The 13,244-nt window shown below is 43.7% G+C and overlaps 2 protein-coding genes across 2 annotated transcripts in view; both read left to right on the top strand.

Moving 5' to 3' along the window:
* The window catches only part of LOC144587386 (uncharacterized), a 176,572-nt gene that overhangs the window by 95,209 nt on the left and 68,119 nt on the right, over positions 1 to 13,244 (top strand). The window lies entirely within an intron of this gene.
* The window catches only part of LOC144587388 (uncharacterized), a 54,700-nt gene continuing 47,394 nt past the window's right edge, over positions 5,939 to 13,244 (top strand). The window contains exon 1 of the mRNA XM_078387928.1: positions 5,939 to 6,091. Coding sequence (XP_078244054.1) covers positions 5,971 to 6,091 — 121 coding nt within the window. The 5' untranslated portion in view covers positions 5,939 to 5,970. The remainder of the gene's footprint in view (positions 6,092 to 13,244) is intronic.

Raw genomic sequence — 13,244 nt, 5'->3', positions numbered from 1 at the left:
TTAAAGAGTCTATATACGTCACAACGTCCTGTGGGTCATCCTGGGTGATCTGCTCCCAATCTTGCCTGATTAAATCAAGGGGCCCTTTCACCCTTCTCCCAAATAAAAGTTCAAACGGACTGAACCCGGTACTGGCTTGTGGCACTGATCGATAAGCAAACAAAAGGGATTGCAGCTTCTGGTCCCAATTGTTTGGATTCTCTGCCAAGTAAGCCCTAATCATGCGCATTAGAGTCCCATTGAACTTCTCAGTTAACCCATTACTTTCAGGGTGATAGGCAGTGGTTTCCTTGTGCCTAATTCCACAGATTTGCCATAAGCGCCTCATGAGCTTCGATGTGAACGATGCGCCCAAATCTGTGATTATTTCTGAGGCAAATCCCATCCTGGACATATACCCCACCAAGGCATCTGCCACTGTGTTAGTTTCAATGTTAGTCAAGGGTATGGCTTCAGGGTACCTTGTGGCATGGTCCACAATGGTGAGAATGAACCTGTTCCCCCTCTTTGTGGCCTTGGGCAAAGGTCCCACAATATCCACCCCTATGCATTTGAACGGAGTGTCAATCACAGGCAAAGGGCACAACTTTGCTTTGGTCCTGTCGCGGCTATTCCCCTGCCTTTGACACACATCACATTGTTTACAGAACTCCCTGATCTGCTTCCCTATGTCAGGCCAGTAAAAATTCTGTGTGATTCTCTGCTGTGTTTTGTTCACCCCTAAGTGCGCAGCAAACATGTCAGAGTGCCCCCTTTGTAAGATCATGGGGCGATACTTTTCAGGTACCACTAGCTGACTTCGGATCCCATCTCCCCCTTTTGAGATATTCCTCAGGGTCTCTCTATACAAAATCCCCTTTTTCTCTAGAAATCTCACTGGGGTTTCAGGTGTTAGCTGGGCGTCAGTCACCTGTTCAAAACACTTTTGGAGAGTGGCGTCTGCCTTTTGCTCTTGGCCAAATCGGCTGTCTGTGGTTAAGGTTTCCACCACAGCTTCTGAACTCCCCTCTGCTTCCGTCTCTGGCTCATCAGTACCCCCCTGAACTGTCCCCGTGGTGGCTTGTGAACGTGTAATCACTAGCACTCGTTTCACATGTTCAGCCAGGTCATTTCCCACGAGCACGGCTGCTGGCAGAGTCGATGAAATCGCTAGCCGCCAAACTCCCCTCCAGCCTTGAAAGTTGACAGGTACCTCCGCGACTGGCAGTGAGATCACCTGCCCCTCAATCCCTGCCACCTTCATGCTCTCATTTGGGATTATATATTCCCTAGGAATAATATCTGGATGGCACAGGGTCACCTGGGAACAAGTGTCCCTCAGCCCCCGATACTGATGGTCAAGTATTCCTACGTCCACCCCTGCTGTCTCAAACAACTGTGAATCTGTTCTCACGAGCAAGCAGCGCTTGACCTCCACAAGAGGACCGTTTTCCTCAGCCTGATCAGCAGATGTAACTGTTCCAGATTGAGTAGCCATGGCAACAGGCTCCCTCAGTGACAAGGGGCTTTGCTCTTTCTGGACACAGAACACAGCTTTTGGCTTGGTTCCACTCGAATCCTGAGGCACAATTCCTTTTAGCTGCTTTAATTTCTCACACTCTGAGATTAGATGGCCCTTTCCCTGACCTGGAATTTCAGTTCCCCATGCAGGACTGAATAGAACTGTTCCAGCGCTATCAAGTCTTTGAGCTGCTGAAAGGTCTCTGTCCCCTCCTGAGATAGCCATTTCTCTAGCAGCCTCACCAATTGGGCCCCCACTTGGGTAAAAGTCTGCTCTGGTTTCTTGGTGATTGACCTGAATCTTTGCCTCAGCTGTTCCGCATTTATCCCATGTCTGGCAAACACCAGTTTTTTAAACTCTGCAAAATCTTTCATCAGTTCCTGTGGCATCTCTGCATAGACTTCTGCCAGGCTGCCACTGATTAAAGATCGCATAATGGTCATCTTCTCAGTTTCCCTTACTGAGAAGTCCACAAACGCTCTTTCCACTAAGGAAAAGAACACCTCAGGACAATCTCCCTTGTGGTACACAGGGAATTTCTTCAGGTCAGTTTTAGACAATTGGCCCCCCTCAGAATCCCTATTGTTATTATTGTTCTGATTCATCAGTTCCAATTTTCGTAACTCAAACGCCATCCGTTCTTTTTCCAGAGCAATTTTCTCTCTCTCTAATCTTTCTTCTCTTTTCCTTTCCTCCATTTCAAATTGCCTCATCCTCAGTTCATGCTGTTGGACTATGAGCATTTTCCTGAGTTCTGGGTTCTGTTCTCCCGTGCTCTCATCCTGCACTGAGCCAAATTCATCCTCAGAACCTTGGTCCACCTGGGGTTCCCTCACTTCACCCATTTCTGCCATTTGGCTTCGAGTCAAGGGCATAATCCCCCCCCCCAGAACAGGCTGCTTTCAAAAGTCAAGCCTCAAAATAAAGCGACCACTTTTTTTTTCTTTTGCCTCAGAACCAGCCTTCTCTAGTTTGCTGCTGTTCTTCAGCACTAACTTGCAACTGTAGCCAGCCGGAGTCCACCCCCCTCTGCTAGGCCTCTCAGCAGACAAGCTAGATCACTGCTACTTCACAGTTTTGCCTCAGCTTTTTTCCCGCCAAAACCAGGTTGCCTCAGAGCTCCCTAATCTAGCCCCCAATCTGAGGTTACACGTTCTTTTACTAGCGCACCTCCCCGTGAGGTACACCTAAAAGATTACCTACGCGCTCTCAGATTGTCCCTGACTAGTCCCCCCTTGCTCTGGGCACACTTGCCAAGGCTTTGCTGGACCACTGGACAACTGGACCAGTCGTATCCCACACGCTGGACACCAATCAATGTGACAAACCCAGACCTACTGGGATATGCCACAGTTTCACTAAGCTGCCACCAACCATTCCCTATAAGAAGTCACACAGACCAGGGATGGATTTTTAACAAATAAAAGAACAAGGTTTATTTACATAACACACAGGGAAAATAAAATGATCAGGTGAATAAGATACAGTAACGTGGCTTAGTCTCAATCATACATACACACAGTTTGGTTCACACAGAACACTCTACATAAAGCACAGACCCTGAACCTATCAGTTCTGGCTAACCCTACAGACACCTGAACCTATCAGGTTGGTACTGACTGACACACAGTAGTACCCTGTCTGACACACAGACTCCCACTCAAGCTTCTTCTCTCAGCTCTCCTCCTCTACTCCAGCTTCTCCACACACGCTCCACATATATATACAGTACAGCCCCTCCTCCTGATGTCCCGCCTTCCACTCCCCATAGGATGGAACTTTCCCTCCAAACCCATGACAGACAGGTAACATCAGTGCTGTATGTAACAATAATCACCACCAGCGCCTCCAACAACACCAACACCCCTCAAAGCGACTGGCGAGGAGAAGCGATGGGTGCTGGGTGGAGGGAAAAGATGGAGGAGGAGGAGACCTCAGAGGAGTCAGTAACTGGAGGAGCGATTGAGGTGGTGGGGTTGAGGTGGAGTGGCGACAGATTGAAAAGAGACCATACCTTCCAAGCCAGAAGGAAGCGGGGGGGGGGGGGAATAACTCCACAACAAGTGTGCAAAGGCGGCCTCCAGGTAGCAACAAGCAGGGCTATCAGTCATTTCAGGAGCAGGAAAGGGGAGGGAAGCAATTTTTGCTGGTGAGCTATAGGGCAAAATAGGAGGTAAAGGGAAAGAGAGATGTGTCAGTTCTCTGTCAAACTTGGTCATAAGCACCCACTGTGAGGTGTGTGTTTGTTTGTGTGTTTGTGTTTGGCACATGCCCATGGTGAGGGCAACAGCAGCAGTATGCCCAAACAGATACACTGTTTGGACATACCGCTGGGAGACCACTGTGGAAGAAACCCTCATCGGATCCCACTGTCCTCGGCATTTATTTATTTATTTATTTATTTATTTATTTATTTATTTATTTATTTATTTATTTATTTATTTATTTATTTATTTATATTAGGACATCGAACCTGTTGTTAATTTATTTGAATTTATTTATTTGAATCCCAACACTGGAAGGAGGTCAGCTGGGGCCGGTGTGAAAAGTCTCCCCTAAAAGCCATGTCTTTAATTGCTTCCTCAAAGTCACACAATGAAACCATTACAATCGGTGTTCTCAAAAAGTGCAGGGATCAAAGTGAATCAGTGCACTACTGGGCCCACACAAGCAGATTGTGCACCACTCTGATTTTCTTTCTGACAGAGTAAAACTAGTTTTAGCCAAGCATTATGTGAAACCCAAGTGAATTAGTATCTCTCACCAGCACAAGGGGAGTGGAACCCATGTTTAGTGCAGCTGGGCCCTTCACAGCTGCATCATGCAGAAAAGGTGAATAGGCGCCACTGAAATAGAAAAGAGGGAGAAAGAACTGAAACGTCAATCACAATTTCCAGTGGATGGCTGAAATCCTGTTGCTTAACATCCTATGTTGCACTTGTGTGGCTCGATGAATCAAGTGGGGATCGGGAGAGTCAACTCCTCTGTAGGGCCAATGGATCCAGATGGATCTACTTGAGTTACTACTTGTTTTAGCAAAGGAAGTAGCAACTAGAGTACTCGAGTAGGACCACTTGAATCAATGGAACTTATGCAGTTGACTCACCAAAATCCTACTGATTCAATGGGCCTACTCTAGCACAACTTACTACACTAAGCCAAAGGATTTAAGCCATTGTATGCGTGTGTGCTCTTTAATGTTTGAAAACCCCTCAAACATGGACAACATGTGGAAGCTGAGAAAATGAATGAATAAAGACCAGATGGTTAGTGATGAAAATATGAAAATGAAGACATCAAAGGAAAAAACCCTTCTCAAATGTTTTTTCCCTTAGAAAAGTTATTTTCTTTACACATGAATCTCTCTTTTGCTCTGAACTACAAACTCCAGACTTCCTTGCAAACATTAGGGTAATTTTTAGCAGGTGATTCTATTTCAACGGGGGAATGTGGGCATGATAAAAGGAAAAAGAGAAGAGAAGAGTTGCAATTAGTAATGAGTCACCAGCAGAAGGAAACACAGACTTCCAGACCCCCATCAGCACCTTAGCCAGATATGGGTGCTGTTTCTTCCTGCTAGAAATTATCCCACTGGGTGACTCCTCTTTTGATTCCTTTCCCCCATATATTCTGCTTCTCTGTAGCTGGATTGTGAACTTTCCTGGGCAGTTGGGCATCACTTTGGTAAGTAAGAGGAAAATATGGGGCTTCTGAGAGGGAATAAAAGGTGAAACAGTGGACATAACTTTGCAATGGGTAAATATTGCCAGAGGGAGGCGGTCTCTATGTACCACATACTTGTGGTGGGGCTGGAGAGAGGGTTCTCTTCTAGGGATGTCCGCTTCGGATTTTTTTGGATGCGAGTTCCCAGAATTCCTGTATCTGAGATTTCTATTTGAGAGACACAAACCTTCAGATGCGTGTGTTTTCTTCATCTCTAGCAGGGCTTCTTACATAGTTCATTTCCTGTTGCAATGCCATCTAGTGTAATCTTACAGATCTTTTGTATCTATAGACCAGTGGCCTCCAACCTTGGGCCTCCAGATGTTTTTGAACTTCAGCTCCCAGAAATCCTGGCCAGCAGAGGTGATGGTATAGACACTGCCTTCCAAAAACTACCGTGCCCTGGGATTTGGGGGGCAGGAACTGGAGACCTATAGTGCAGCCTCTGAAGACTAGGCCTTGAGGTCTAGAAATTGAAGGTGTCTGAAATTGTATAGGAGGAATTCTGGGATAATTTGGGGAGTTGGAGTGCAGGAAATCCAAATGCCACATCCTGATTATTTTCTCTTAATGGGGTAAGGTGGTAGCATTATGATTTCCATCTATAAACACCTGAATTAGATTCTCCCTTCGAAGGCAAAGGAACTCATAACTGAGGTTAGGGCTGGTGTCCCGACTGTTACTCTAAAAAGCTTCTGCTCTGTTGTTAAAGGTGACAGATGAAGGTCGACCTTTGATCAACACCCATGGAAGGAGAGGCTCCTCTTAAGGATGAACAGAAGCAGCTACAAGCAGGAGCCAACCAAAAAGAGGATGAGGCAGATGATCCTTTTTTTCTCATTATACAGGCCCTTCGGAATCTAGAAGGTATATATACTGTAGAGAGAGAGTCTTTCCTCCTAGGGCTTAGTTTCCAGTCCCCTGATCACCCTTGTTGCTCTCTTCTCTCTCTTTTTTAAAAAAAGTTTATTTTAACACAAAAATTTATTTATTTATTTGTTATATTTATTTATTTGTTACATTTGTTACAGTTATTACAATTACAAGAACAAAGATACAAAAATATAAATTATAGTGCTGTTGGAGACTACATTCTAACATGCACCCCATACTCACGGGACCCCCCTGAATAATTTTTATTGCGGATTTCCTTTCCAAAATTGTATAGATTGTTGTTTAGAGGCTTTCCCCTTTCCTTTCACTACTACAAATTCAACAAATCTACCCCAAACAGCATAAAATATATTAGAAATTATTTCTGCTCTTTTCATCTTAAATTCAGTTTAAGTCAATCTGTCATTTAATGCGATGTCCCATACTTCACTATATCAATCTTCTAATTTAATATCATTTTTGTCTTTTTCAAACCTAGCTATTGATATTGTTGCACTTGTCATAAAATTGTTAACCAATACCTTCGAGTAATAATCCAAATTTCTATTGTCAAAATTTTAGCATTAAATTCGATGTCTTTTCCAAATATATCAAATATATCCTTATAAATTAGTTACAAAAATTTCTTAACTTTTTGTTGCTCTTTCCTCTTTTTTGTGTCTTTCCTCCTAGGGCTTGGTTTCCCGTCCCCTTATCAACCTTGTTGGTCTCTTCTCAACTGGCTCCAGCTTGTTGGCATCCCTCTTAAAGTGACCAGAACTGGAGCTGGAACTCAAGATGAGGCCTAACCAGTGATGAATAGAGGAAAACTAGTACCTCATGGGATTTAGAGAGTATACTTCTGAATTAAAATAGCATTTGTCATTTTTTTTTGCAGCCAGCCCGCACTCTCAGTTCATACTCAGCCTGTGATCTACAACAATTTCAAAATCCTTCTCACTCATAATATTACTGAGCCAAGTATCCCCCATTTTGTAACTGTTCACTTGTGGGGTTTATTTACCTTAGATGTAGAACTTTTCACTTATCCCTGTGAAAGTTCATTCTGTTGCTTTCAGCCCAATGCTTGAGCTTATCAAGATCTTTTTGAATTTTGTTCCTATTTTTCAGGGTATTACCGTTCACTTGATAGCCACTGAACCTCTTGTGTCTTTAGCTAAACCTAAACACTGGCCTCCCGGACCAAACTCTGGGAGGCAGTGTAAGACAAGAGGGCCTGGCGGTCCATGGGGTCACAAAGAGTGAGACATGACTAAACAACAAAAACAAATTTTAGGAAAGGAATATGAGAAGGATTTCCTGAATACGAAACAGGTTGATGAATGCAATAAACTTTTTTCACTGGCACCTTTTCCCCCTTAAACCCACTAGATCCTCAATTCACTATTAATTCTCTCCTTTGAGCAGATGAGGCAAAAGAGGAGGAAGTAAGACTCCAATGGACATTGCCAGAAAGAGGGGAGGATGAAAATGAGAGCTATTGGGATGGAAACGAATCACTGAGGCAGAATCAGGCAGACCAGAGGAGAGACATATCTCACAGATATCCGAGTGGCGTTGCCTCTGAACGCGACATGGGAAAAACAACAAACAGGAGCATCAGTGCTCTTCAAAGCTCAGAGTATCAACAAAACATCCCTCTGAGGAGAACTCCAGTGAAATGTCCAACATGTCACGCTGAGATAAATCTGTGTCACTGTTTGGAGGATGGAGAAAATTTCAGATGGAGCCCAGGAGAAACAAGATTTCACACAGGGGAGAAACACAAATGCTTTAGCTCTGACCTTAAAGCACCTCAACCAATGCATTCTGAAGAGAAAGTCTGTAAATGCATAGAGTGTGGCATGAGCTTCAAGAGAATTTCAGAACTTAAAAGACATAAAAGAATACACACAGGACAGAAAGCATACAAATGTCATGATTGTGGACAGGCCTTCACGTGCATTTCGAATCTTCAAGTACATCAGCGAATTCATACAGGAGAGAAACAGTATATATGCAAAGAATGTGGGAAATGTTTCAGTCATTCCTCAAATCTTAAAGTACATCAGCGCCGTCATGCAGGGGAGAAACCATATTCTTGTACAGAATGTGGAAAATGTTTCTTCCAGAGCAGTGATCTTCAAGTACACCAGCGAATTCATACGGGAGAGAAACCCCATCAGTGCATTGAATGTGGTAAAACGTTCAGCTGGAAGGCAAATCTTGTAGGACATCAATGAATTCATACAGGAGAAAAACCCTATAAATGTGAAGAATGTGGGAGGAGTTTCAGCCAAATCGTACACCTTATAATACATCAACAAAATCATACAGGAGAACAACTCTATGTGTGCAATTAATGTGGAAAATGCTGGAGTCATTCCGCTGCATTTAAAGTACATTAGCATTCAGGGGGAAACCATATTTTTGTAACAAATGTGGGAAATATTTCTGCCAGAGCAGTGATCTTTAAGAGTGTGGTAAAAATTTCAAGCAGCTCTCAGATTTTAAATTTCATCAACACTCACATTCAGGGGAGAAATTGCATCATTGTAAAAAAGGATGTGATATGTGTAAATCCCTGCCTTCTGTTCTGTGATTTTTAAAATATATTTCAAACCTAAAGTTTTGTTGAGATAGTTTTAACATGAGTCTAACTTTATCATTTTACAAGAATTGCCTTGAAATTGAAACAAATATTTAGACTGGAAAAGGGTATCTTTGAATGAGCCATGATTATGCAGAAGGGAACCTGACAGGATGAGTGTGGATAATTTTGAGCCTATTTGTATGAAAGATTGTGAAAAAGTTTGTGTAAGTTATGGCAACCCTAAAAGGATGTTCAAGTGTATGAGATATTTAAGGAGTGGTGTCAACATTACCAAAACACACTGTTGAACAATAGGGAAAAACCTGGACTAATAATATGACACTGAAAGAAGGACCTCGGAGCACTATGAAACTTTATAACACCCCTTAGTTGTTTGCCCTTTTCCCAGGTATGTCTGCATGGACATTTTGCTGAGGAGTTTGCGTGTGTATGTGGGTGTGCTGGGCTTTCTTTTGGTCTTCCCCACCGCATGGTCTGGGGGTCGGGCTTTCTACTTTAAATGAGGGTGTCCCAGGACTGCGCGTCGTTAAAACTTTGATTTCAAACCTCCACTGCCTTGTGGCTATATTCACTCATGGAAAAGACTTCAGGAGTTAACCTAGAGGCAAAATCTGGAGCTGGAGTCTCGAAGGCAGTTTGTGTCATTCTGCCAACTCTTGCGACGTTGCTGGAACCAGTTGTATTGGCTCTTGCCTTTCCATTGGACTATTTCAGCAAAATGGAGATGGGGATCTGATGCTTGGGTAACAGCCAATCCTCCATATTATTTTACCCAGGCTGCATGCTCTGGAGAGGACACTCCTCGATAAGAGCATGTTACCATAGTCTCTCAAGACTGAAGGAAGCCTATGCGTATGGTTGTTTGAGTCTGTGGTGGTCCATCACAGCTGACACTTATTCTTGCAGCGGTTGATTCTAGTGTGAAACCAGATACCAGTCTCTCTCTCTCTCTCTCTCTCTCTCTCTCTCCTCTCTACCATGAATACAGCATCTAGTCTCTCGAGACTGAGCCCCACATTCTTTCACCTCCATCACTTATGGCCCGAGGTTGTTGTCCAAAAAATATGGAAGTCTTGTTCTTGTACAACACCTTAATGTTGAAAAACATGATGTGTTTCCATGAAGATGGAGGGAGCCGGTGGAAGCGCTTAGTTTTTCAAGGAACACACAGTCTCCGTGTGTGTTATGCTATAGACAGGGTACCTGTCAGGAAGCTACCAGATGACTAATGCCTTGCAGCTCCCACAGAGCTTAGCCCCTTCTAGCCCCTTCCTCTGTCTCTATGGAGAGTTATCCTATCTGAGATGGAGCCTTCATTCCTCAGCTGGTGTGTAGACATCCTTCAGTCTCAAGAGACTATGGTAATGTGCTCTGAATAGAGATCTTGGTACAGTGTCTACTGTGGCTGAGAAGGCCAATTTGAGAGAGACAATCCCTTCCACGCGGAAGACAAATTAAATCTGTCCCCTGTCCAGCTCCCTGATTTTGCTGGTTTCGGGACTGCCTCTTTGCCTGAGTTTTGCTGCCAGATTAGCCTTGGGGTTAAGATGATCTTCCTTCTGGTTCCATTCATTCATTCATTCATTCATTCATTCATTCATTCATTCATTCATTCATTCATTCATTCATTCATTCATTCATTCATTCATTCATTCATTCATTCAATTAGTATCACAGCACTACTCTGTGTGGGTTACAACTCATAAATTAGAAAAATAAAAATAGAGATATTAAAGCCAACAGCAATAACCTAACCCTCTCCAGAAACAAATGGCACCGACTAATCCCAGAGTGGATGGAGGAAAAGAGGGGAGGGAAGAAGAGGAGCGGAAAGAAAACAAGTGGGGGAAAGAGGTCAGCTGGGCCCAGTGCAAAAAGTCTCCCTGAAGAGCCATGTCATTCATTGCTTCCTCAAAGTCACACAATGAAAGCATTACAATCATTGTTCTCAAAAAGTCCAGGGATAACCGTGAATCGGTGCAGTACTGGGCCCACACAAGCGGATTGTGCACCACTTTGATTTTCTTTCAGGCAGAGTAAAACTAGTTTTAGCCCAACCATGACATGAATCCCAGGTGAAAGGATATAATCTCTCACCAGCAGGAGGGGAGTGAAACCCATGGTCAGTGCAGATGGGCTCTTCACAGCTGCATCATGCAGCAAAAGGGGAATGGGCACCACTGAAATAGAAAAGAGGGAGGAAGAACCAACGGCCTAGAAAAGGCCTGTATTCAGACTTTGCTCATCTTAACACAATCCTACCTTTGCCCTACCATGAAGCCGAGCGAGAGGATCATCTGAAGCAGCAGGTGCTGCCACAAGTGGGAGTGAACATATCCACAAGGTCTCCTAATTCAAGCTGTTGCCATGAGGGTGAAGCAGATAGCAATAACTACAACTACTACAAGAACAACAAATCCTGGAGTGAGCTAAACATACTGAGCCCAGAACATGCTGAGAACCTTCTCTGGGGCAAGGCACAGCATGCCGGTTGGTATTCGCCTACTTACCTTGGGAAACAGACTGTGACCAGAACTGAAACGTCAATCGCAATTTCCAGTGGATGGCTGAAATCCTGTTGCTTTACATCATAGGTTGCACGAATGTGACTCGTTGAAGCAAGTGGGGATCGGGAGAATCAACTCCTCTGTAGGGCCAATGGATTCAGATGGATCTACTTGAGTTGCTACTTGTTTTAGCAAAGGAAGTAACAACTAGAATACTCGAGTAGGATCACTTGAATCAATGGAACTTATGCAATTGACTCACCAAAGCCCTATTGATTCAATGGGCCTACTTTAGCACAACTTACTACACTAAGCCAAAGGATGTCAGCCATTGCCCGCGTTTGTGCTCTTTAATTTTTGAAATTCCCTCAAACATGGACACCATGTGGAAGCTGAGAAAATGAATGAATAAAAACAGGAAAGTTTGTGATAAAAATGTGAAAATGAAGACATCAGAGGGGAAAAAACCCTTTTCAATTTTTTTTCCCTTGGAAAACAGATTTTCTTTCTACAAGAATCTGTCTGTTGCTCTGAACTACAAACTCCAGACTTCCTTGCAAACATTAGGGTAATTCATGGCAGGTGGTTCAATTTCAAGGTGGGAATGTGGGCATGATAAAAGGAAAAAGAGAAGAGAAGAGTTACAATTAGTAATGAGTCACCAGCAGAAGGAAACACAGGCTTCCAGACCACCATCACCACCTTAGCCAGATATGGGAGCTGGCTTTTGCTCTGTTTCTTCCTGCTAGAAATTCTCCCACTGGGTGTGTCCTCTGTTGATTCCTTTCCCCCATATTTTCTGCTTCTCTGTAGCTGGATTGTGAGCTTTCCTGGGCAGTTGGGCGTCACCTTGGTAAGTAAGAGGAAAATATGGGGCTTCTGAAAGAGAACAAAAGGTGAAACAGAGGAGATAATTTTGCAATGGGTGAATATTGCCAGAGGGAGACGGTCTCTCTATATATCACATACTTGTGGAGGGGCTGGAGACAGAGTTCTCTTCTAGGGATGTCCCTTTTGGATTTTTATTTATTTTTATTTTTTTATGCCAGTTCCGAGAATTCCTGAATCTGAAATTTTTGTTTCAGAGACACACACCTTCAGACTTCAGGTGTTTTCTTCATCTCTAGCAGGGCTTCTTACATCATTAATTTCCTGCTGCAATGCCTCCTAGGTGTAATCTTACTGATTTTTTCTTTCTATAGACCAGTTGTCTCCAACCTTGGGCCTACAGATGTTCTTGGACTTCAACTCCCACAAATCATGGCCAGCAGATGTGATGGTATAGACACTGCCTTCCAAAAACTACGGTGCCCTCGGATTGGGGGGGAGGGCAGGAACTGGAGACCTCTGAAGACAAGGCCTTGAGGTCTAGAAATTAAAGGTGTCTGAAATTGTAGACTGGGACTACCAAAAATTCCTTCAGAGGAGGAATGCTGGGATAATTCCGGGAGTTGGAGTGCAGGAAATCCAAATGCCACATCCTTATTATTTTTTCTTAATTGGGTAAGGTGGTAGCATTATGACTTCCATCTATAAAGAGCTGAATTAGATTCTCCCTTCGAAGGCAATGGAACTAATAACTGAGTTTAGGGCTGGTGTCCCAACTGTTACTCAAAAAGCTTCTGCTCTGTTGATAAAGGTGACAGATGAAGGTCAACCTTTGATCGACACCCATGGAAGGAGAGGCTCCTCTTAAGGATGAAGAGAAGCAGCTACAACCAGGAGCCAACCAAAAAAGAGGATGAGGCAGATGAAGCTCCCTTACTCCTTTCAGAGGCCCTTCAGAATCTACAAGGTATTATATATAGAGAGAAAGTCTTTCCTCGTAGGGCTTGGCTTCCAGTCCCCTAATCACCCTTGTTGCTCTCTTCTCAACTGGGTCCAGCTTGTTGGCATCCCTCTTAAAGTGACCAGAAGTGGAGCTGGAAATCAAGATGAGGCCTAACCACTGCTGAATAGAGGAGAACTAGTACCTCATGGGATAGGGAGACTATGCTTGCGGATTAAAATACCATTTGCCTTTTTT

The sequence above is a fragment of the Pogona vitticeps genome, chromosome 2, assembly GCF_051106095.1.
Source record: "Pogona vitticeps strain Pit_001003342236 chromosome 2, PviZW2.1, whole genome shotgun sequence".
NCBI lineage: Eukaryota > Metazoa > Chordata > Lepidosauria > Squamata > Agamidae > Pogona > Pogona vitticeps.
This window is presented reverse-complemented; position numbering and strand designations above follow the sequence as displayed.